The sequence below is a fragment of the Natrix helvetica genome (genome assembly GCF_964273705.1).
Source record: "Natrix helvetica genome assembly, chromosome: 2".
NCBI classification, from domain to species: domain Eukaryota; kingdom Metazoa; phylum Chordata; class Lepidosauria; order Squamata; family Natricidae; genus Natrix; species Natrix helvetica.
Window position 1 is genome coordinate 249,513,150 of NC_138552.1, and position 24,841 is coordinate 249,537,990.

The 24,841-nt window shown below is 36.7% G+C and overlaps 1 protein-coding gene across 1 annotated transcript in view; it reads right to left on the reverse strand.

The window, feature by feature from the left end:
• LRPPRC (leucine rich pentatricopeptide repeat containing) overlaps window positions 1–24,841 on the reverse strand; it is a 103,409-nt gene that overhangs the window by 51,766 nt on the left and 26,802 nt on the right. The window contains exons 12-22 of the mRNA XM_081944706.1: window positions 21,074–21,192; window positions 18,258–18,351; window positions 17,501–17,570; window positions 11,921–11,948; window positions 10,307–10,355; window positions 9,140–9,246; window positions 8,852–8,929; window positions 7,794–7,904; window positions 6,455–6,585; window positions 3,120–3,205; window positions 1,541–1,748 (exon numbers count right to left, since the gene is read on the reverse strand). Coding sequence (XP_081800832.1) covers window positions 1,541–1,748; window positions 3,120–3,205; window positions 6,455–6,585; window positions 7,794–7,904; window positions 8,852–8,929; window positions 9,140–9,246; window positions 10,307–10,355; window positions 11,921–11,948; window positions 17,501–17,570; window positions 18,258–18,351; window positions 21,074–21,192 — 1,081 coding nt within the window. The remainder of the gene's footprint in view (window positions 1–1,540; window positions 1,749–3,119; window positions 3,206–6,454; window positions 6,586–7,793; window positions 7,905–8,851; window positions 8,930–9,139; window positions 9,247–10,306; window positions 10,356–11,920; window positions 11,949–17,500; window positions 17,571–18,257; window positions 18,352–21,073; window positions 21,193–24,841) is intronic.

The following is a 24,841-nucleotide window of genomic DNA, read 5'->3' on the forward strand; positions in this document are numbered from 1 at the left end:
TCACTTATATTTTGGGCTTAGAAAAGGCTTGGTCATAGGGAATTTTTGTTTCCTGTTCTTTTTGATCTTCCCTGATAAGATATTGGATTGAATTGAATTGAATAACCTTTATTGTTGTTTTCCTGTATACACAATGTCGCACATTAAAACAAAATTATGATGCACTGCCCTTGAAAGAGAGAAAAAATATTCACTACATGCCCCACCATTTCAATGTAACTTTCCAGAATTTATGGAATATACTCCATTGTTTGAACTGATGAAAGCAGAACATAGTTATGAGTTCAAGAGAAGGTGTCTGTTGAAAGCTATTGGTACACCAAGAACTGTAAATCTGCTCTGAGAAGGAATAGAGGGAATGTCCAAATAAGAGCAGCTTCCAATAATTGTCCCAAACAGTAACTCTGAAAGATTTCTGCATATCTGTTTGGTAAATGAAGATAGGAGAACATTGCAATTAAAGTGCATTTTGTGCTTGATAAGTTAATGCGGGGGAAGCATTCGGAGTGTTGGCACTCTACCCTCAAAAAGCTGCTGGATCACAACAACTTGTGCAGTGATTCAAAAGGAAACTTTACTTCACTTTCCAAAATGCTCCTATAATGGTTCATAGTTCTACCATTAGTCTAATCCTATTTACAGATCCAGGAAACACTGTTTACCTAAAATAAGAATAAGGTGGCCAGTTCTGCCCCATGCTATGTGGCAGAACTGGGGTCCCCAAATTGGTCACTACCGGGTCATGGCCTATTTGGAATTGGGCCACACAAGTGTTGGGCTGGTGTGCGCATGCATGTAGCCCTTGCATGTGTGGCTGGCTGGTAGGCACTCGTATGTCAGCCCGATGCTCAAGCAAGTTGAGCTTTGTGTGTGTGCCGACCTGTCACTTGCGCAACCTAATTCCTCTTCTACAGCACAGCTGGGCCAAAAAGCCGCAAAGGTTGGGGATTGCTGCTATAGACCACTCTGGGAAGCTGAAAAAAACAGCCTTGAAGAAGGCAATGGAAAACCAGTGAAGCCAAGGAAACTAAATAGATATATCAGGGGTGTCAAACTTGCATCGTCAGGGCGTTGTCACATGATGTATTGTGACTTTTCCCCCTTCGCTAAACCAGGTGTGCGAGTGGCCAGCATGTGATGCATCTGGCCCGTGGGCCGCGAGTTTGATACCCCTGAGATATATCTATGTTAGTCATCAGGAAGTAAGCTTAACCCAAACCCAACTGTGCTAGCTTTTGGAGATAGGGTGGTGGGAATATCAATAATTCTTAAGAGGATGCAGTGATTTGAGACATCTTTTGTTTCTTTGATATTAATGGTTCACAAAATACTGAAAGAAATACAGCAAACAAAAAAAGCATGATGGTCATGATGACATAATAACAACAATAGCAGTTAATTGTTGCATTTAATGAGGTTCTCTAAGTATAGGCTTGCAGAACTGCAGTATAAAGAAAGCATGTAAAGGTTGCGTGTAAAATGTAAACATGAAAGTAAGTATCTTTCCTTTTTAGTTAACTGCAGGTGTCAACCAACTTACCTCTTCAAGTGAACAGTAACAAGGGGAGAACACAATTTTACATAAGACTGTGGTAACAGCAGGTCTACCATAGCCTCATGCAGCTGATTCACCTTTTCAACTTCACCTTTGAAGGCTACATTATTAAGGATTTGGAAACATTGTGTGACAGCTGAATCTTTAATACAGATATTCTTCTCTTTCATCTCCTTTAAAATGTTAATAGCATCTACAATAAACCATAGCAAAAAAAAGCCTTAGGTAATTTTATATACAGAAAAAAAACAAACTGCTATTAAAACAGCCTTTCAAAAACCAGCAGGAATGTAAATTCTGTGTATAATGCCAATTTCAAGTTAATTACTACTTGCATTTCTAAACGAGACTACAATTATGAATCCACAAAGCATGGTTTTATCATTTTGCTGCAACTTTGACTACAAATTACAGATGGGAACGGTGAGCCCACTCTGCACCACATAACCCTGTAGAGTCTGCCCTATAGCAACAAGATCCTACTAAATGGATGCTTTTATCGTTTGGTGCTAACATCTGCTAAATCACACCATTGTTTCTTCAGCAGATGGCTTGTCACGAGGCCAAATAATAAAGATGTGTTTACACTGTATATAGAGCCAGACTAATGGTCTGATACCGATAGGGCCTGTTTGCTGTGTCGATACTAATTAGCCAAGGAGAGCCAATGAAAGCTTTCTAAGAGACTGCATGTTAAAACATTAGGTTCATTAATCTTCATTAGAAAGGCAGAAACAAACATTTTCATATATGGAATAAGACCATTTTTGTAATGTTCTTAATTACTGCACAAGCAAAATGTTTTGACTACTTTACATAAAAGCATCTGCTGAAATATATCCTGCAGCATGCTATGGGGGCTTTTGAAAGATTGACATAATAGCACCTTTCAATTGTATAGGTATCTGATCAACTCCTTTTATGATAATCACTCCAAAACACACACATAACACACACAATGTGTATATTATACATACATACATTTACCCTTTTAAATAAAGAAATTTAATATAAATCAGAATCTCACATTCAAATTCACTAGTCAGTGTCAGAATATTTTTTTTCTAATTAACTATGCCAATAACTTACAGTTTACAAGTCTTGTAACACTCAACTTTTAAGATCTATATTTCTTTTTTAAAAAATCTTTTTTTTAAATCCAAGAGTGCTTAGACACTTTTCAAAGAGGTTATGTTTACAGCCTTTACACTCAGGCTTCACACCTTCTTAAGGAAAAACAAGGCCATTAGTCAAGGCACATACACAATTTGTGCCATAAGTCATGATCTTCAAACTCAATCCTAACAGCAGTGCTAATAAAAACTAGCTGCAGAAATGCAAAAAGCACTGAGCTGTGTAAATGTAAATGACAAGCTTGCCAGTCCATTAAAACTAATGGCCTACATCGTCCAAGTATCTCTGGTTGAATTCACATGCAAATTTGGATGTAAAATGTTCAAGCACTTTGTAGGGCATGATATACCATTAATATTTTTATTCTAGTGGAAAGATATCTGTATTATATAACAGTAATATACATTGAAAGAAAGCATGTATTGCTTACCATCTGGTCTTTCATGTTTCACCAAAGTCTTAATCAATTCTAGGTAAGCGTTTAATTCAAGAATATCAGATGAATCTTTACGGCAACTAAAATATATAAAAAGAAATAAATCGATTCTTATGTCATATTGGACTGCAATAATCTCAAGCTGATGCACGTTCACCTAGAAATAGTACATGGAATGAAACTAGTCTCAGTAACTGGATAAAATGATATTATTGCTGAAACATTAAGATACTGACAGAAGCATATTTGTTTGAAGACATCAAATTAAATGCAGCTGCATTAATGGAGGGCTTGAGAGATGAATGTAAAAAGAAACAAAGTATTGGAAAGACTAAAGGGCAGTGCCTTTGTTTTTAATCTCTGTTTTAAAGAAAGAAAACACTGTAAATCGTAAGACTTATGTAAACATATGTTCAAAAAGAGAAAGCAAATCTGAGGTATATTATCAAGCAACACTGCTAATGGGCTATATCAAGGCTAATATGAACTAAGATTCCATTGACATCAAATGGGCATCAAATGGACATCAAATGCCCATTATATTTATAATTGCACTAGGTATAAGTATAAGCTTATGCTGAATTTAATGACCCTTATGTCATCGGGATTGCTGAGTGATATGGTTGTAAAACATGGTGTCCTGTGATTGCAATTGCTTAGTGATGACCATTTCAGCAATCCTAGGCATTGTTGTAGCCCCAGGAAGTATAGGTCATTAAGCAGGAAGGTATATGAGTCCCAGGTAAAGAGTGTGTGGGTAACATTGGGGGCCTGGTGCAGGCTACATGCTAGTTGGGGGAGGCTGGGGAAGTGGGGTGCTTCAGTACCATGAGAGCAGAGGAAGACTGTGGAATGCAGAGCGTAAGATCAAATGAGCACAGGAAAGACTTACTGAAGTGAGTTGCAACCTTCCCTGCCGGCTTCCCATTCTCTTTGTTTGTGGGGAAACTGGTAGGGACGCTTACAAATTGCAGTCACATGATCATGGCTTCTAGCAATGTCATAATTTCAAGTCAAGCACCCACCCAGATAGTGATCACATTATGAGCAATGGCTGGAACTTCAAGATTGGTTGTATAATAATTTTTTTTCACCATCACTGTAAGTTTGAACAGTTACCGAACGCATTGGACATAAGCCAAGAACTTCCTCTAATGAATTTTATTTATCTTTATTATAATATTCCATTAACAAAGGACTGTTCCTCAGGCATAAAGATTTTACGGTAAATCCAATTCCCAGTCACAACCATTGCCAAATGAGGAAATGTCATACAAGGGCTGGTACTGTTTGTGACTATAGATTAATATATATGAAATGTCTGATTCTGTAAGGACTTTCATTTGTTTGCAAATTCTGTAAAGGGTGAATGGACTGAGCAAATGCATCTTATAGATCATCTAAACTGGAGAAAGCACTATTTACCATGAAGATTAAAGAGATGTGCAAATTTCAATTACATTTGATGGATGTGTCAGTGTTAGAAACATTACAAGAAATATTTGTATGTGTATGAGACTTTGCTTTCTCTTGAAATACTGATATAAAAATAGTGACAAATATTGGATACAAAAATACTTCATGTGGCTCCTCTTCAGCTGTTAGTCAGCAGCATAAAGTTTACTAGACAGCAATAGAGGAAGACAACAAACAATTCCACCAGTATTTCATACCCCTTCTATGAATATCTGTAACTGGATATAATGGAAGAACTACTATTTAACCATTGAAGGTTAAACTTTTTTTCTTCACCTTTCTCCAATCCTTGTACTTTTGGGGGCCAACTTTTAATTAATATGGATATGGGATTTTTCACTGAATACTGTATTTTTTGCACTATAAGATGCACTCCCCCCCAAAAAAAGTGGGTGGAAATGTCTGTGCATCTTATAGAGCGAATATTGGAGTGGGGGGAAGGGGGATAGGGTTCATCCAGGAACACTGGAGCCTTCGCTGCCATGCAGCTGATTGGCGGTTGGATTGGCCTCCCGGAATACTGCCAATCAGCAGTGGCGGTGATGACGATCCCCAACGCCTACAACAGTTGGTCGGAGGTATTCCGGGAGGCCCATCCAACTGCCAATCAGCTGCTCAGCAGCGAAGGCTTCAGTGTTTCCCAGCGGCGGCGGCAGCTCAGCTGACCAGTGGTGGGCGGAACGGAATGGATCCCTGACAAGCCATGCGCTGCGCTGCAATAATGTGCTGAAGCTGACCAGGCTGTTTATTGTAAGGACGCTAGCCAGATGAATACTGGGAGGCAGAGGCAGATTTTTTTTTCTTGTTTTCCTCCCCTAAAGCTGATATGGTCCAGTGTGTCTTATAGTGCGAAAAATACAGTATATCTAACCCACCAAATAGCATTTTTGATTCAAGGCCGGAAACAAATATGTTAAAATAAATTAATTACTTTAGCAAGTTCAGATGTATAACAGCTTTGAGTTGTTAATAAAGTTGCATATCAGTGGTGAGTTAAGCCCGGTACGCTCCGGCATGGGCGTACCGGTGCTTGCTGGGAGAATCAGGTACCGTTCCGGTACGGTGCTTTGGAGGCCTGACCTGCCCGCCGTCCTTACCTGTATTTGACCCAACCAGGCCATTTGCCAAGCAGCTGGAGCGTCATGGGCAGTGGGTACAAATGCGTGCAGAGTGTGCGTGAACGTGGTGGAAGCCCGGTCCCGTCGCAGCGTACCGGTTGCGATAGGATCAGGAACCCACCACTATTGCATATGCTGAATCACAATCTTTTAATGCCAAAATAACCAAGGGAAAATCATAAACTGTTTTAGTTAATTATACTTATTTGTTTTAATTTAAAACAAGTATCTCAAAAGTACAATTCTAAAAAAATATTAAAGAGAAAATTAAGTGCTGAAAAGCACTTTGCTTCTTGACAATTCAGTTATTACAAGTTTTAGCTGGGATAATAATTTTCATAATCAAGCTGTTGCCTTTTGAAAAACAAAAAACATAACTGAAGATAACTATTAAAATAATACCACTTACAAGAACTGCAGCAATCCATACTATAGATATATTACTAATCAGAATCTAAAGCTATATACCAAGATATTTTAAAACCTCATTCGAAATAGATTAAAATATAATAAAGAGTAATATGAGCGTAAAACACTAACAAAGTGCTGGCACAAAAGCGATTGTGTAATCATGACAGCTTACACAATCAATTTTGAATTTCAGCAGAAAATATTTTGTGTGAGATAAGCTAATTAAAAATGTATGGGGGGTGATAATAGTCAACCTACTTAATTCAATAAGGACTGTATATCAGCATAAATCTCTCTGACATCCTTCAGTGCCAGTGTACTTACAATTCTTCTTTCAGGTTCATTGCTTCCTCTACATTATCATTTTGACAGCAAAGGCGTATTAAGGCTCCATAGCCCACAACATTCATGTCGGATTCATATTTTGCTTTTACTTCAAGAGCTTTCTGCATATTCTAAAAGGAACATTAAGCAAAAGATACGAAGTAGAAAAAGAAAATCAACATGACATTTTATATTCTATTAGGAAATTACATTTATTTATATATGCTTACACTTAGCACTGCTTCTTAGCAATTCATACGCTTTACATTTATGTGCAAATGAATCTTTTATAAATTAGTAAATAGTTTAAATATGTCCATTATAAACTTTTATCCTGTACTGCAATATATACTTTCACTGATTTCTGAAGTATGCATATCATTAATTACATCACATTGTACTTCATGACAAAGCATTTTCACATTTTATACCTACAGCTAATAAATCACAATCGTTTAAATATATCAATGAGCAGAGAACATACTAAGTTGATTAATTAAAAAGAAGAAGAATCCAATTTTCTGGCATAACAGGATATAAATGTAAAGTTCTGATATATTAATATATTTTAAAAATTAAAATATAGTTTAATTCACTACAAAATCAGACATTGCATCAGTGCCAAGTAAAACGAAGTTCAGGGCCCATGTATAAGAACTCAGAGCAAAATGAAGTTCTATACAAAAATATGAATTACAATTGGATGCCTGCTAATGAAGACAAGAGCCTCTGCATCTCAGAAAGCTTTTCTTCAAGAAAAAAATGGAATTTCAGTCCCATTAACCACCTTTCAATATTTGACTTGCAAATTATTATACATGTATCAGTTGCTTGACAATCTAGTTGTAAGAGACCAGATCCGTGGCTTGAAAGGACACTTGGCATGTATGATAAACCTTTCACAGCTGTTACTATCATTCATTTTGCAGATTACCATTAACAGACTTCCACAATCTCAAAACATGTCATTCACGAGTTAACTAAAAATCAGCACTGTGGGGTTTTTTCCCCACTAATTTTTTTAAATACTTTAGATTTATAAGAAGTAAACCTGAAATCCAGAAAACATTAGTTTTCCTTAATCACCTACATGCATTTGGAGTTTGACAAGAAACGAACACATATAATTGTATTTGTTCATTTTGAGCTTTAATGACTTTTATAATCTCTCCCTAAGTCTCCCACCTATCTATATGAAGTCTCCTGTGGCTAGGATTTGTATTTTACTTAGGTTACTCTGTAAAATGTCATTTAAACCGTTAGTGCTATACATAGTTAGAAGTATTTAATTTACTTATCATACTTTGTTAATAATACAATAAGCAAATCTGAAAATTACCTTTTCTGAACACAGAACAACTATAAAGTTCTTTAGAATATCTTCAATGGGTTTGTTTTCAGCTTTAAGTTGTTCAAATTTCTCCTCAAAATTATGTGAACTAATCAAGGACTAAGGTAAAAAAATAGAAAGATATTCAAATAATGTTTTACAATGAAACACATCCAAGCAAAATGTGTCTTATTGATATACTTTTATATTTTTAGACATTATGTGTAAGGTACAAAAGAAATCCTAATGTTACTTTTGAAAAATGTACTTCTGTTATCTCAGTTGTGGGCAATGCCGTTGAGTTGTATCAGTCATGTACTGATTCATATTGGTCTTAAATAGGCTTCTCCCACTGGGAGCAGGTCCCCCATTCTTCTTTGTTCTCTGTGCAATTCCAATGCAAGTGAGGACTAACTAATTTGTATATTCCGTCAACTTCTGCATCAGCATGGCATAAACATGGCCTGAAATTCTGAGCAATGAATAGCTCTATCCTTAAAAGGAAATTAAGTCATAGCAACCAAGCATTTAAGGTTTCAAATCAATTTATATAAAAGTCAGAAATACCAGGTAGAAATTCCTCAACTAATGCATATTTTTACTATTGCTAGGATCAAAACTCTTTTTTTTTTTGGTACCATAAAATTTGGAAGTCATGTATTCTGGTTATGTAGCAAACCTATTTAATGCTAACCTATTTAAATAGTTGTGTACATACATTTAACATCTGCTCATCAGAAGCCAATAAAATTACACTGTAAGATAGAATTAATGGCTTGATACATATTTGAATATAAGCATCAATGTGTTTATGATAAATTAAAAAACTCAAGGAATGTGTGGTTTTGTTTTGCTGTTAAGATTGCTATCAACATTTAAGAGTTGCCCTGTCTTATTTGTCCCCTTAAAACTTTATGCTTCCTTATTTCAGAAAAGGATTAAATAAAACTAATTTTATACATCAGGCATATTCATTTTTAAGGTTACTACATACTTGGAATGAATATGTTTGTATATATTGTATGTTTTATATAATTATATATAAAATAACATTTGCCATTACAGACCTTAATTAAATGGGGAACGTTGTATTCAGTCAGCAGTTTGCTAATACCCTTGTAGTAGGCAGGAAGAATTGTTATATTCTGTAGGAAGAAGTGGAGAGAATCATGTGAGTTTTAAAAGCACAACCCCCAAAAAAATATCCGTTACACAAATTTCAGGCATAATTTAAATCTCCAACACTTGCATGCCATTGAGAAATGGTCTGGCTATACTTAAAAGCTGCAATTTCAAATCTAATAGATACATGTCAGGAAGGACGGGCATTATGTAGCAAAAAAATGAAATAGTACCATCTTCTGCAGCTGATGGAAGTATTGTCTCAACTGCTCCTCCTTGTCCTGTACCTCTGAGTCAGTCATATTGTCAATCAAGGAATAAAGAAAACGGCCAATATTTTCTGCGAGGTGGGGGTAGGGGGAAGACAAGAGAAAGCATTCCACTAAAATTACTGACACTGTCATGTTATCAAGATTAATTTATAAGAAATCATTTTGGTGTGAGATGTCACCCTGATGAGAGGCTCTGAAATGGCAACAATGATCACTGAGGCATAGAGATTATGTGGTTTGGGAGCACATATCTAACTGGTGAGTGAAAGGAATATTAATTATTTTCAAACTGAATGACAGCTTTTCAGAACAAAATCTTTCTTCAATCTATTTTTCCATGGCTGTGTGACAAAAGCAGCACTGCCCAAGGCCTCTCCCCCACTTTCCTGCCCACCACCCCAAAATAGTTCCCATAAATATTTTGTCATTTATTCAAAAAGAAATAGAGCTTTTTAAAGCTTCATAAGCACAGCCCCATGTCTTTCTTATTATTTCCAGGGTTTTTCTGAAACTAGTGAATGAATGTAAACACCATAAAGAATATTAAATGATATTTAATCATCAGCTCCAATAATCATATGAGGAGCTGCTTATAGCCAATGAAATTTAAGTTTAACAAAATATGCCGTATAGGTTAAAGGTATTAATTTTGACACTGAAGCATCAGGAAGAATCAATGAGGTTCCAACAAAGAAACTACATAGTGATGTATACTGTATTTTCTTATTATTGAAAATATTTTATCACAATGTAACTTTTGTTATTAAAACATTACAAAAAGCTATTACATTTATAGCTTCTTAAAATATTTGTATTAATGCCCTTCTAAAAAAGAATCTTAACTCCATCTGTAAATGCTTGATTACATTATCCCTGTAATCTGTTCATTTTACTTACTATATAAGCATCTCAAGTACATTTTTCATTAAAAATGAAATCACTAATAACATCTCATGGATTCCACAAAATATACTGTGATCATCCGGGTAAAGTTTTTACCCAACATGTTTTCAAATTTCACTTTCAAAAAGAAATAATCAATGTTTACGGTTGTAATCCCTCAAACCTATCATTACCCAGAAGAACGGATTTGTGGATAAGTTACAATCATAGAAATTGAAACTCTACCAGTTTCTTGTTCAGCCTTCTGTTCCTCCATATACAACAGTTCTGTTATCTGGTAAGACAGAATAATCGCACATTGCAGTCAAGAAAAGCAAGCAAGGGCAAAGAGTAACTGAAATTGAATTCTACAAATAACAAAGCAGCTCTCTACTAGCATTTTTCTGTGCCACATCACAGCAATTTATTTATTTTTTAAAACAAAAGCTTTTAATATTTTTTTAAACATTGCACAAAAGATTCATTCATTTTACCATCACGAGTGATCATAAAGAAAAAAATTCTTGAAGCAATCAGACACTATTTACAGGTTTAAAATTTGGGATCTATGTAGTTTGCTATCATTAATTACAAATTAATTTTAACAGGAACTTGCACTGCGCATAACAGACTCTATTTCAGTTAAGTATTTAATTTAGAAATAGCATAGTGTACTTGATGTAACAGTTAAATAGAATTGGAGGGAGTGAAACAAAAGAACTAGGGGAGCACTTTGATTTTTAATGGGGGCAATTTGAACCTTATTCAAACCAAGTTAATGGCCTTTTATAGGCTTCCTCCGCATGAGTAGAGTTCACTTTTTGAGTAAAGTAAGAATTATATCTCATAGGGGGGGGGGGCCATCAGGAGTTTAGAGATGCTTGGATAGGGCATGGCCAAAAAAAAGATTGGGAACCACTGGTGTACAGCCTTTTAAACCTTCCCAAGTAACAGTTTCCCCCGGGAAGCCGGCAGGAGGTCACAAATGGCATCCATGTGATATCGTGTTTAATGAAGAGGCACGTTTCGCTTAACGATGGCAACTGGGAGCACCATAATTTCCATCACTAAGCAGAAAGATGTGATATTGCTTAGTGATGGAAATTCCAACCCCAATTGCTGACATTAACCAAGAGCTACCTATATTGAAAAGCCCTTTCAAAAATAGTTTTAACATTTTTATTTCCTAATTATTAAAAATGAAGCTACAGAATGATTTTTTAAAAAAAAAGTCAGCTAAATTTACAGCTACATTTTTTCGAAGAGAAGCTGCTAGCACACTTACTAGTAGTTGCTTTAACTTAAACAGTGGTTTTGGTCTTTGGAAAAATACTAATGGCATAGGCATTTTTACATTTATATGGTTTTGTTTTATAGAATCCTTGATAAAGAAATTTTCCAAAACTTGCTGGTTTTTATACCATCGAATATTTCCAACTGGTACTTGGGGATGTATCTCATAAAGACAAAAACTACTGCCTCTAAAAGAAAAATTTATCCCCTACCATGAACAATAAAATTAGTGCTTACTTAATACATGCAATAATAAATGCCATTTCTATGTTAATGTGAATTCACAGTCACAATGTGACAATAGATTATAAAGCAAAATCAAGCATTTGAAAGACCAAATACAAGCAAGGAAAAAGTATTAATTACATGCTTAATTTTCTCCACTGAGATCAAAAGGAGTTAAAAATATTTAACTTCAGATAAGTCATGACAATTTAAAATGCTTCATGTAAGTGTAGTAAAAGATTAGACTTACATCTGAAACAGAAGATCTTTCTATTTATTGTACTTTTCCAATACTGTGCACCCAAAATATCTCCCCATTGCAGCTTAGCTGTCTTTGCTTACCTTGTTCCAAAGATCAACATCAGTACACCTGCAGAGGGCAGCAGAAGATAATAAATTGGAATTTGTTTTTTTAAAAACCCTATTATTTCTTTTGAATGCTCAATACAACTGAACAGTCACACCAGATGACTGTTCAGATTTGTTTAAGTGAAGAAAGTTAAGAAATAATTCTCTCTCTCTCTCTCTCTCTCTCTCTCTCTCTCACACACACACACACACACACACACACACACACTAGCATAAGCTTTACAAAATTATTTTACTATATTTACAGACGATCACTATTACTGGAGTTTTTGTGATAATGTTAGAATCTATCTCATTGCATTTCAAAATACATGCAATCTGTGTGATCTTTTACCTGTGCCACCTACACTGCCTGCCAATTTCCATCATGAAATTGACTTGAAACCACAAACCTCACAGCTTTAAACAAGTAGCTTAATCTCCACTATTTATTTTTGTATCACCAACTATTATACTATATGGAATGTTCTTGTAGAACAATGATTGCTTTTTAAAACGAGTAAAGATACTAATCCTATTGAAAGTTATATAACTGGAGCCTTCACCGTGTGAGCAAGCCTCATCCCATAATATCATGAAAATAATAAAACCTATTTCTGGAAACAAAAGCATTTCATGTACAATTGCACACATGTTGCCTCATCTGTGATCTAAGTTCCTGATAATATGGTCCTGGCTCTCATACAAGTAAATATGCATACAGTTGTATCCAGGAATGTCTGCAGGATACTGAGCAATGCCACAAAGGGATATAGCTATTTTTAATCCATGAATAAAACTTATATGTCTTCCAACAGAAGTATCATATTTGATGACTGTTGGATTAGAATATATAATGTAAAATATTTCTATGCTTCTCTTTCTCAGATATGCTTTCTAAATGTTAAAACAAATTTATCTGCTTTACCCTAGAAATTGTAATGCCTTGGGCACAAAGCCAGCTTTGTGCAAATCTCTTTCAGAAACTGAACCAAATCTGAAACCTTGCCAAGAAAACTGCAGGGACTAGTCCAGGTAGTTGCCACGTTAATGCTTATCTTAATGACTGCAATCCTGGCATTGTTGTTTGTGGTTCTTAAGTGATCCCATGGGTCATTAAGCAGACAGGAAAAGCAGTGCAGGGTGCCTCGGGGAGGGGGTCTAGGACAACTTGCTGCGGCCAACTTGCCGTGGTCAACTCGCAGCACGACAAGAGTTACACTAATATCAAAGAAATGGTGGAATAGAGTAATTAAAGAAGGGATGCCAAAGAAGGGACAAAATGAAATATGAATGACAAAAATTAAAATAATGTTTTTATTATTTTAAATAATTGAATGATTGTTGAATTGTCCTGTGGAGAGTTGGTCAGGGTGAATTGACCATGGCAAGATGACCATGGCTGAGTTGGATGCAGCAAGTTGGCTGCAGTGAGTTGTCCCATTCCGGCCCCCGGGGAGCGGGGAAAATCCCACTCAGCAGCTGAAAATACACCCTGCCAAAATCCAAGCAGTATTTTTAGCCTCTTGAGTGGAGAGACACTCGCATGTGACCTGTGTCAGGCCACTCGGCTTAGGAAGTGAAAATCCTCCCTGCTGAAATCCAATCAGGATCGTCAGCCCCAGAGCAAAGAGGTACATTGTGCATGGCCTGTGCCGATCCATCCAGGGCCTCCCCCGCCACCCACTTGAAGCATTTTGGGCGCCTTATCATGCTGCATTTTGGGCGCCTTATCTTCGTTTTATGCTTCATGTTTAGCTCTCTCTCATTTCTGAGGGTTGGTTGAAAGAACTTCCTGTGAAAGGATTGCAGTACCCTTCCATGCACTGAAGGGAACTCCTTTGGTAAGATAATAATAATAATAATAATAATAATAATAATAATAATAATAATAATAATAATAATAATAATAATAATAATAATAATAATAATAATAATAATAATAATAATAATAATAATTTTATTTGATTAGCCGCAACCCTCTCCCGAAGGACTCAGGGCGGCGTACAATCAAAGCAAATAAAATACAGATAAAGACAACATACATACATAAGAAACAAAGACATATACATGTGCATGGAGGAGGTAGACTAATAAGTGAAGACAATTAAAAAACACAATTTAAAATCCCATTAAATAAAATTACCGAATTAAAAAACCCGTCAGGAGCGTTATGAAGTTATGGTTGAGCCAGGCCAGCTATTTGGAATAGGTGGGTCTTGAGCTTTATACGGAAGGAGCGGAGGTCAGTGGTGGTCCTAATATCCGGAGGGAGGTCATTCCACAGGGCTGGGCCCGCCACAGAGAAGGCTCTGCTCCTAGGCGCCGCCCCTCGGCACTGTCTGGTGGACGGCACCTGGAGAAGTCCCTCTCTGTGCGAGCGGATGGGTCGTAGGGATGTATGGGGCAGAATACGATCCCGCAGGTAACTAGGTCCTGAGCCATGGAGCGCTTTAAAGATCGTAATCAAGACCTTGAAACGCACCCGATAGACCACAGGAAGCCAGTGCAGCTCGCGCAGGAGAGGTGTCACATGGGAGTACCTAGTACTCCCCATAATCACCCGCGCGGCCGCATTCTGGACCAACTGCAGTCTCCGAGTGCATTTCAAGGGAAGCCCCATGTAGCTGTCTGAATCCTGCTGAAGGGGTAAATGTCTATGGAGATTCTCAGTCATCTAGATCATGTTTGTCCCTAAGGTGCCTTTTCAAGAGGCAACTGGACTTTCTTGTTTTTCTTTGAAGACGTTTCACTTCTCGTCCAAGCCTCTTGGATGAGAAGGGAAGCGTCTTCAAAGAAAAACAAGGAAGTCCAGTTGCCTCTTGAAAAGGAACCTTTGGGACTGCTGAAGGAGTACAGGTCCACTCCATGCACAGAAGAGAACCTTCGGGATTTTAAAGAGTTTAGTTCCCCTTAGCTGGCTATTCTTTCAACCAGATCCCAGAGATGAGAGGGAGTTCTTTTGGCGGTGGCAGCAGTCTGCAAACTTCCATGCCAGCTTCCCATCAGCTTTCTGGGAAAGCTGGCAGAGAAGAATGTAAAGGGCGATTACATGATTGTGGGCCACATGGCAATTAGCTGCAAGTGCCAGGTACTTAGATTGTAATCATGTAACCAAAATATGGTGGTGCTATGTTTTGCAACAACCAGAAGGGCTTCACAGGCTGCAAAGCAGCTATAATGAGGCCATCATAATTCCTGATCATCATTAAACAAATGGCTGTAATTCAAGGACTATCTGTATAAGAATCTTATGGAAAACTGTTCATAGCATGGTTTCTGTGTTCTATGACACAAGCAGCATACACTTTCAGCATCTCTAGTAAATTAGCTTAAATTATTTTTTGGAGTATTAAGTTACAACTTTTTCCCTCAAAAGGGAGGCTGAAAATCTGGGTGCGTCTTATACACTGAATACAGCATGTTTTGCCTCCTGAAACCCCGCCCCTTCACCAAAATGGCTGTGCATAGCTTTTAGAAGGCTTTCAGAGAAATACGGGCCTTTTTTGCTCAATTTTGCCCCCCCACCAAACCCCCAAGAGCACTCTACTAGCCTCCTAAGGGCTATTCATGCCCCTATTTTGAGAAAAAAAACCCGGGCCCGTTTTCACGAAAAACAGGCAGTTTTTGGGAGGTTTGCACAGTGCAAAAACTTTTTAAAAAAAATTTGCCTCTTCAAAACTTTGGTGCGTCTTATACTCCAGTGTGTCTTATACTCTGAAAAATACGGTAAACCAGCCACTGACCCACAGAGAAAATATATGTGTCTTCTAACTCTGGATTACATTTCCATGGTAATTTCTACTCTGAACTGGTAAGGAACCTATCCTGACATATCAATTTAATAAGATAAAAACAGTTCACATATTTCCTGTACCCTAATAATTTTTTATGACTTTGTCTTTCTCCCTGGATAAATGACAATATAATCCTAATCACTTTTACTTCAAAGTGGTTCAGATTTTGAAACATCTTCTCAGGAACTAAGAGGATTTACCTATACACATATATAGTAATACAATCTGTTTTGTCTCACCTGCACGTTTTCCTTGTCTGTCCTGTATCTCTTTTTCAAATAAGATAATTTTAGTTTATTCCACCTCCCTACAATTTGCATGCATTTGTTTGGTTTTTCTCTCCCTATAGTGTAATTTTGATTTCCTTCCTTTTTTTCCTATCTATTATGTCTACAGAGATTACAGTCAGGTCCAAAAATATTATATAACAAAACTGTAATGTCTCTCCTATAAGTCAAACATAAGCTCCATTTTTGTCACTTGCTGATTTTTCTTTGAACAGTAATTCCCCTTTTTGTTTTGTCTCCAGAAATTTGATTTACCACCATTCTTGTCTGATTTCTTTTCATTGTAGTTTTATGTTGTGAGCCACCAACATTCTGTATAAAATTGTGGAAGGGTATAAACATGAAAATAATAATTTTGTTCACTAAGAGTAAACCTTTAAGCAACCAAGGCACTACAAACAAAGGAGAAATAAAAAGATGTAGATAGCATTATATGATAGGTTGCCACAAAGAAGAGGGAGTCAAACTATTCTCCAAGGCACCTGAGGGTAGAACAAGAAGCAATGGGTGGAAACTAATGAAGGAGAGAAGCAACTTAGAACTGAGGGGAAATTTCCTGACAGTTAGAACAATTAATCAGTGGAACAGCTTGCCTCCAGAAGTTGTGAATGCCCCAACACTCGAAGTCTTTAAGATGATGTTGGATAGCCATTTGTCTGAAACGGTATAGGGTTTCCTGTCTAGGCAGGGGGTTGGACTAGAAGACCTCCAAGGTCCCTTCCAACTCTACTATTGTATTGTATTGTATAGCAAGTATCATATAAGGTTAGCAGAAAAATTACAACCACTGAAAAAATGCATTTATTTACATGTACATTTCGTTCCTATGCATTCAGTGAGGATTAATATCAATACAAGATTTAAAGGTTTTTAAGTTCAAATCTGAATTTAGGCATAAATTTATGGGATGACATTAGGTAAAGCTTATACTGTGTGTTCTAAAATATATACTACTGATTAACCTACCCTAATTGTGACTAGTATTATTGTGATACATCTTTGAAGCATAATATGAATATAAAAAACTTTGTGAATTATTTTATATAAATATTATTTTACTTGATAGACAATGTGATATTATCAAAGCAGTTTCAACTATAAAAGCTCATTAAGAAATTTGGAATTTGATAACTTAGCTAAGCCGCCCATACAAAGATGCTTATTATAAGGGGAAATTTGGAAGGTGCCATGATCTCCTAGGAAAACTGGAATATAAATCTAAAATAATGAAAGACGAAATAAATAAACTCTATTTTCAATTTACTGAATCTAGGCCCAAATGAAAACCTTCACTTTTCCACTTATAAAACAGGATATTAAATTTCGGCAACACTGAAGTCCAGCCACAAAGAGAGACCTAAAAGATCCTACCAGAACAGTGGGATATTATTAGCTACAAATAGCTATTAAAAACAAAACAAAACAGAAAAACAAAGCTGTAACTTGGGACCAAAGATATCCAAAATCTTATAAAATTTCATAAGTCTTACTTTCTAAATCCAATCATTAAACTGTTCCTGATATGACTCCTGTCCGTTGTCCAGATGTTTGGGGAAGATACTGCAAGTTAAATTAAATTATTCAGTATGCATTGATTTACATTTCTTTAAACAGCACTGAGCATTTGTTATTTTAAAACCAATATGCTATAAAGGAAAACAAAATATTTAATGTTATATACTTGATAGAACTATTGCTTTATATTTCACTGTAAAGACATAGTAACCAGTCTTTCTCCCTGTTTCGTAATCAGTCCCTGTTCATGACTAAGTTTAAAAAAACTTTATTCCTAAATAAAGGAATCTGTTCTATAAAGTCAGATTTTCCAGTCAAATTAGATATAACTCTTTTCATTTATCTGTTCTCAAAAACAATGTTAAAGCTTATAGTAATTTTATAGCACAGTGAGATTCAAATAGACCATTAAGATGTATCTATAAAAACCGATCACAGTAGTCACACAATTTTTACAACATTTTAAAAAAAGAACATCTTAAGAACAGTAGGTAATGTATCATCTCTTTCTTCTATCAAAGGGATGTGGGCTTTTTAAAATGAAACAAAAGGCTAATTTACATATTATACTTGCTTCTAATCATAAACGGAGGCATGTTAAAATACAACTTCAAATAATCTTAAAGAACAAGGATTTTTGTATAAATTATCAACATTTACCGTTCTTTAAATTACATCATACTACTTTTCCAAACAGGCTACTCAGATAATATATAAAACAAGAGCACTTACATAACTGATAAACTTTATCCAGTCTGCCATGTGAAGCTTCATGCCTAATTTCTGCTGCTAAGAATCTATTTGTTTCCAAAGGACTGCCTTTTTCCTATGGAAAGATGGTAATACAGAAGGGCCTGGTATATCATCATAGTCAAGCTTTTTAAAATACTTCATATTTCAGATCTGGTGTGGGTTTGGCCAATAGCCTTCCAACCTTGACCAAAGCTATCTTCTGTGATTCAGGGTGTGCAATGTCTTACCTTACAGATATTATTAAAGTTCTCAAAAAAACTATTTATGCAAAGCATAATTTTAGAATTGTAATTTAAAGACTAAACACACAGCATGTGCATAGACGACCTGCAAAGCAATCATTTTAAAAGACGGTATCTGTTTCAATTTGTTAGAATTGTCAATTCAGTGCAAACTCTCCAGCTTTTCATATTAACAATAGTGAGAAATGTTTTGATTGCTATACAAAAGAGTCAGTCCTTTATAAAATTTACTTTATATCTCTCCGTGTTTCAATGTGCTGCATGCAATATTACATTTGGTAGAAAAGGAGATCCAGCTAAGATAAGCTCTTTTTTTTGGAAGGAAGTGTGATGGACATCCTAGACCAGTGGTGGCGATGCGTGCCAGAGGTGGCACTCAGAGCCCTCTCTGGGGCACACGTGCCGTTGCTCCGGCCCAGCTCCATTGCGTTTCTCCCAGGGGGGGAGGGAAGGAGGGAGAGAGAGGGGGAAGGAAAGAGAGAGAGGATGGAAAAAGAGGGAAGGGGAAGAGAGAGGGAGGGGGGAACAGAGGGAGAGGGAGGGAAAGAGAGAGAAAGAGAGGGGGAAGAGAGAGGGAAAGAGGGAGGGAAAGAGAGAGAGAGGGAGGGAAAGAGAGAGAGGGAGGGGAAGAAAGACATGGAGAGGGAGGGAAAAGAGAGAAAGAGAGGGAGGGAAAGAGAGAGAGGAAGGGAAGAGAGAAAGCGAGGGGGAAGAGAGAAGGAGGGAAGAGAGAAAGAGAGAGAGGGAAACAGAGAGGAGAGGGAGGGAAAGAGAGAAGGAGAGGGAGAGAGAAAGAGAGGGAGAGAGAAAGAGCGAGGTAGGGAGAAAGAGAGAGAGAGAGGGAGGTAGGGAAAGAGAGGGGGAAGACAGAAAGAGGGAAAGAGGGAGGGAAAGAGGGAAAGAGAAAGAGAGAAGGAGGGAGGGAAAGAGAAAGTGAGGGGGAAAAGGTGGAGGGAAAGAGAAATGATATTACAAATGTTTTTTTCTTTTTATTGTTGCTAAATGTAATATTTCAAAAGCTGAAAAAAATGAAGGGGCATAAAAATGCATTTATCACATTTTTCTTAGAACAATTAGTTGAACGCTGCCTTGTTTATCATTATTTTAGGTAGTAAAACCTTATTGTTCAGGTTAAATTGCCATGTTGGTACTTTGCGATAAGCAAGTGGCTTTTGGGTTGCAGTTTGGGCACTTGATGCCAAAAAGGTTCATCATCACGCTCCTAGACAAAAATATATGCTTTGTTTATAGCCTATCGTTTTTTAGTAGAGAGAACTAACATTGCAAGGAATTTAGCTAGAAATTTAAATAATTTGCTTTCTTGTTATGTTCAAGTTATGTAAGATTATAAAATGTTATCTAGTATCTCATCAAGCCATTAAGTGTGTTTAAATATTCCATTATCAAAGGCAACTGTTTTGTTTCCAGTTTTAATATCAGATTCATGCATGTCTAAGTCGTGTCAACTGCTGCTTTCATCTCTGTGTTCTACAAATCAAACAGACTTTCAATAGTATCATGGACAGATTCAGGAAAACACTGGTTATATCAAGCATCTTTTCAGATCACTTTAGTTGTCTATCACATCAGAGACTTGCACTACCCCCTCGTGTAAGATCGCTAAAGGAGTGAGCTATGTATGAGAACAATCATGCAAAGCTTTTCTGTCTTCAGATCACTGGTTTCAAGAAAAAAGAAAGACAAACCCAGTGTGCACTCTTGTCGTATGTGTGGAACAAGACACCACCACTGTGTGGGACAGCCTAGTGACCATATAAAGGACATGAAATCCCGAACCTCTCCAGAGTGTTTAATTTCAATGGGAACAAAAGGATTATGAAGAAACCGAGTTTAGGAAGATAACCCTATTCAATGTGGCAAATAAACCATTAGTTCTGACCTAGGCTTCCTGAAAGCATGAAGCTAACTCCTTGTCCCGACAAAAACCCCTTTTATTAATTTACTGTGAATTCTGCTCATTCACATCCAGCAAAGTCTTTCAAGGGAGGATTTACAGTCACAGACCTTATCTGGCTTGGAGAGTTGACAGTCCGATATCTGCAAAACTTGGCAAGGAGTCTCGGAGAGTTATGAACCAATTAAGCGAACTAATTGTCTCCTGCAAACTCCACTCCCCTTTCGCACCTCTTTTATTTCCTATGGGAGGAGCCATTCATTGTGGCCCCTCCCAGACACATTTTTACACCAAAAAATGTCTGTCCTGATATGCACATGTGCCTCAGATAAATCACAGTGGAGTGTCTTCAGTCCCCAAGTCATTTCTTTGGTGATAATTCCATCATTGGTAACTTGAATTGGCCCAGGACAGCTCTCTTTAAAGCAATAGTTCCATGCACAACAGTATGAATCATCTGATTCTGTTGATTTTTATCTTAAAATTAACAAAATTACATTATCCGATATATCAAATACTTATCGTCCTATTACTTGATACTTCCATCATGAATCCAAGTCTTATACCTCAATCCTATACAGCCCCAGAAATTTCAATGTTATTAAGTACTAAAGTGCTAAAACAAATGATAAACTTACCTGAATCCTCTGGCGAATAGGATCAAAGTTAACCAAATTTGTAAAGACATATAATAAATATGTGTCAATAGTTGGCTCTACCTCCAATTCATCCATAATTTGGAGGATATTAATTACACCTAAAGAAAAAGAACACAGGTGTTAAACAATAGCTTGCTAGTGGCTCAGTTCAGATTATGAAATAAAGATTACACAACGCTTTGTAAGTTTAGATTATTTTGCATTGGCAAAATTACATAGAAAGCAGAGATTACATTGGCCTTTGTTTTTCTGTATTCTGCTTGATTCACTTCTAACACAGGTTATCAGATCCTAGGATGTGAATTTTTCTATCGGCAGATTGTCTCATTTCACACAAAGAAAGTAGAAGACAATTAAAGTTTAAATAGTTGGAAAAGAATTTTATTTCTGATAGCATGCTAAAGATGGCAGCCTTTAGCCAACCTTTGCTGACCACAGCAGCTCCATAGGTCAGGCTTGGTAATAAAAGTTTTTTTAAAAAAGAATCCTGTGAGACAATGATGAACTATTTCTATTACACTGCTGAGAAAACTGCATGGATACAATCACTAGGAACCAGGAATTTCCAGGAAGAACCATGATAGGCAAATGCTGGGCTACTTAATTCTCCTACCAATATGAATTTATGTCTTTTTGGAAGATTCTCTTTTGGAAGACTCTTCCACAGCATGTCCACAGTAAATAATAGCACTACTTTGATTCATCATTAATGTTACCAAGAAATTCACTAAGTACTGCCAAGTTCATTAATTTCAATTTCTGAGCAGGATTGGACACATTAATATATAGTGATATAGTCCTCTTTCCTTTCTACTACTACTGGTATTCCTTTCCTTTCTACTGCTTCTTTCTCTGTCTTTAAATGTTCTAATTAATATAACTGTATTTTATATTCTTATCATTGCATCAAGTACATTTTAAAGTGAAGGCCAGTTTGGTGTACAATAAGTGGTTAACTCATCAAGCTAGAAACCAGGAGACTGTGAGTTTTAGTACCGCCTTAGGCACATACCCAGCTGAGTGGAAGAAAGAAAACTGCAAGGACTAGCCCAGGCAGTCACCAGGAATCAACACTGACTCAAAGGCATAAAATAAAAATAAAATAGAAATAAGAGACTAACATTGCTACATAAAAGGTGACCACAAAGTGTTCAGAAATTAGGTCTTCTTGAAATGCACATTCACATAATTTTATTACATCATATTGAGTTAATCTGAGATTCATGTCAACAGCTGCATTGGAACTAGCATTTTTGTTTGGTCTAGTGGTTAAGGAACCAGGTTTAGAAAATGGAAGACTGTGATTGGGAGCCATGAAAGCCAGTTGAGTGACTTTGGGCCAGTCACTCCCTCCACAGCCCAACCCACCTCACAAAGTTCTTGTGGGGAAAATAGGAAGAAGATGGTGTGTTGCAGTGGTGGGATTCAATTTTTTTTACTACTGGTTCTGTGGGTTTGGCGTAGCTTGGTGGGTGTGGCTTGGTGGGCGTGACAGGGGAAGGATACTGTAAAATCTCCATTCCCACCTCACTCCAGGGGAAGGTTACTGCAAAATCCCCATTCTCTCCTGATCAGCTGGGATTCGGGGGTCAAGAATAGATAGGGGTGGGGCCAGTTAGAGGTGGTATTTATCAGTTCTCCAAACTACTCAATATTTCCGCTACTAGTTCTCCAGAACTGGTCAGAACCTGCTGAGTACCACCTCTGGTATGTTGGATATGTTTGCCACCTTGAGTTATTTGTTAAAAATAAAGGCGGGTTACAAATAAATAAATATAAAATAGTAGCATAAACATTATTAGTCCAGGTTTCCTCATTCCTTATTTTAAATATATATATATATATACTTTTCTGAAGTCTTTGTCTGAAACCTGCGGAAAAGTGCCACTTCCAAGAATTTTGTATGTAGTGCACCATAGTGCAAATAATTAAATGTGAACTCCTGCTGAGCACTTAAAAGTACATGTAAACAAGTCACAGTAGTTAAAGCCATACCATTCTTTGAAGATTGCCTCAAAATAGAAAAGTGATTTGATTTCAGCAGAACTGGAATTTTATTTAGAAATAATTAATTACAGAGTAATTGTCAATAGCTCTGTTAACACTTAAGACATGGAAAAATACCATTAAGTGAATTTCCATTCATTATTGCTTCTTCCACAATTAAAAATATTAAACCCATATTATGACAATAGTGCATTTACTTTTAAGCAATCACAATGATCAATTATGTTCAGTATATCATAAAGCAAAGATTCAAATTATCACTAGCCTGTTTATGAAATACATAAAGTAGGGTATTCAGTGACCATGCAGGAACTTCATGCCATGTTTCCCTGAAAATAAGACTGGGTCTTATATTAATTTTTCCGTCAAAAGACACATTAGGGCTTTTTTTCCGGCTAGGTCTTCTTTTCGGGCACAGTACAAAATGTGTCCATCTGGCGGACGATCTTAACTGGGGCTTATTTTTGGGGTAGAGCTTATATTGAGAGCATCCGGAAAAATCACACTAGGACTTATTGTCTGGCTGGGTCCTATTTGCAGGGATACACGGTAGATGTTCGGTCACATCTAAACCCAGAATTTAATTACTTTAAGTTGTCTGAATATGTACCCACATAATGGACCCTCTTAAGTCACTGTGTTTTGCTTTGGATGCTATGGAATACTAAAATGTTTATTTTTTACTACTTTAATCAATATTATTAATAATGTTCCTTTCCTTTGTTATTACCATTCAGTCAATGTTGACTTTTGGCAACCGCCTGGATTAGACCCTGCACTTTTCTTGGCAAGATTTTTAGAACTCATTCAGAGTCTCAGAACTGAACTAGATGTTGATGTTTCCAAGTTTGATAACTATTCATTTTTCAATCAAAAGCAAGATAACCAAGCACTAAATTAACAGATATATTTGTTTTCTTTTAATCATCAGTTACCTAATCCACCAAAGTTTGTACTTTCTCTATGTTTCTTTATGTTACTACATCTTGAGTAATCAAATTTCTAATTCCCATTTCATGGAAGATCTTTACATATAACTCCAGAACTATCTATGACAGACTAGATGATAAAAATCTGCAAAAGTATATCTTGAAAATTACCATGAACCAAGCTCAACTTTATTGCTTAGCTTTTTTTACACAAAGAAAAAAATAACTTCATATGGTAACTATCATACGTCTTTACCCAATATGTAATTTCTTTATAGACAAAATTTAAGGTGAAGTTTGTAAATATAATCATTTAAATTTACATTCCAAAGGTACAATAAAAACATGCTGGTTTATATAATGTAGTCCTAGTTTGAGAACAAAGTCTGAGTTAGAGAACGAAGGCTTCTCCCTAGTGGTGGAGGCAGCATCCAGACTGGGTTAACCTTCATCCAATCATATTGAGGACTGGGTCTTGTAACAAATTTCAAACTCCGCCCCTTGTTGCTAGGTAGACCCAGCTTTTGACTCAGTCTAATCAAGAGGACAGCTGCGTTATCGCTTTGATCCGTGTTAAAATCAACATCTACACCTGTCAGAATCTAAATTGGTGAAAATTGGTCTACTAGCACCTGCTTGGCTGAGCAGAACGACCGGGCTAAAGGTCCTTGCGACCGGGCTGTATGGTCAGAGCCTCTAAGCCCTGTCAGGGCGTGTAGGCTGACAGCTGTCAAAGGGGACTGAATTGCTGACAAGATCCTGGCTCCTCTGTAACACCGTGGAACCTGCAAGGTTTGTGGAAGCCCTTCCC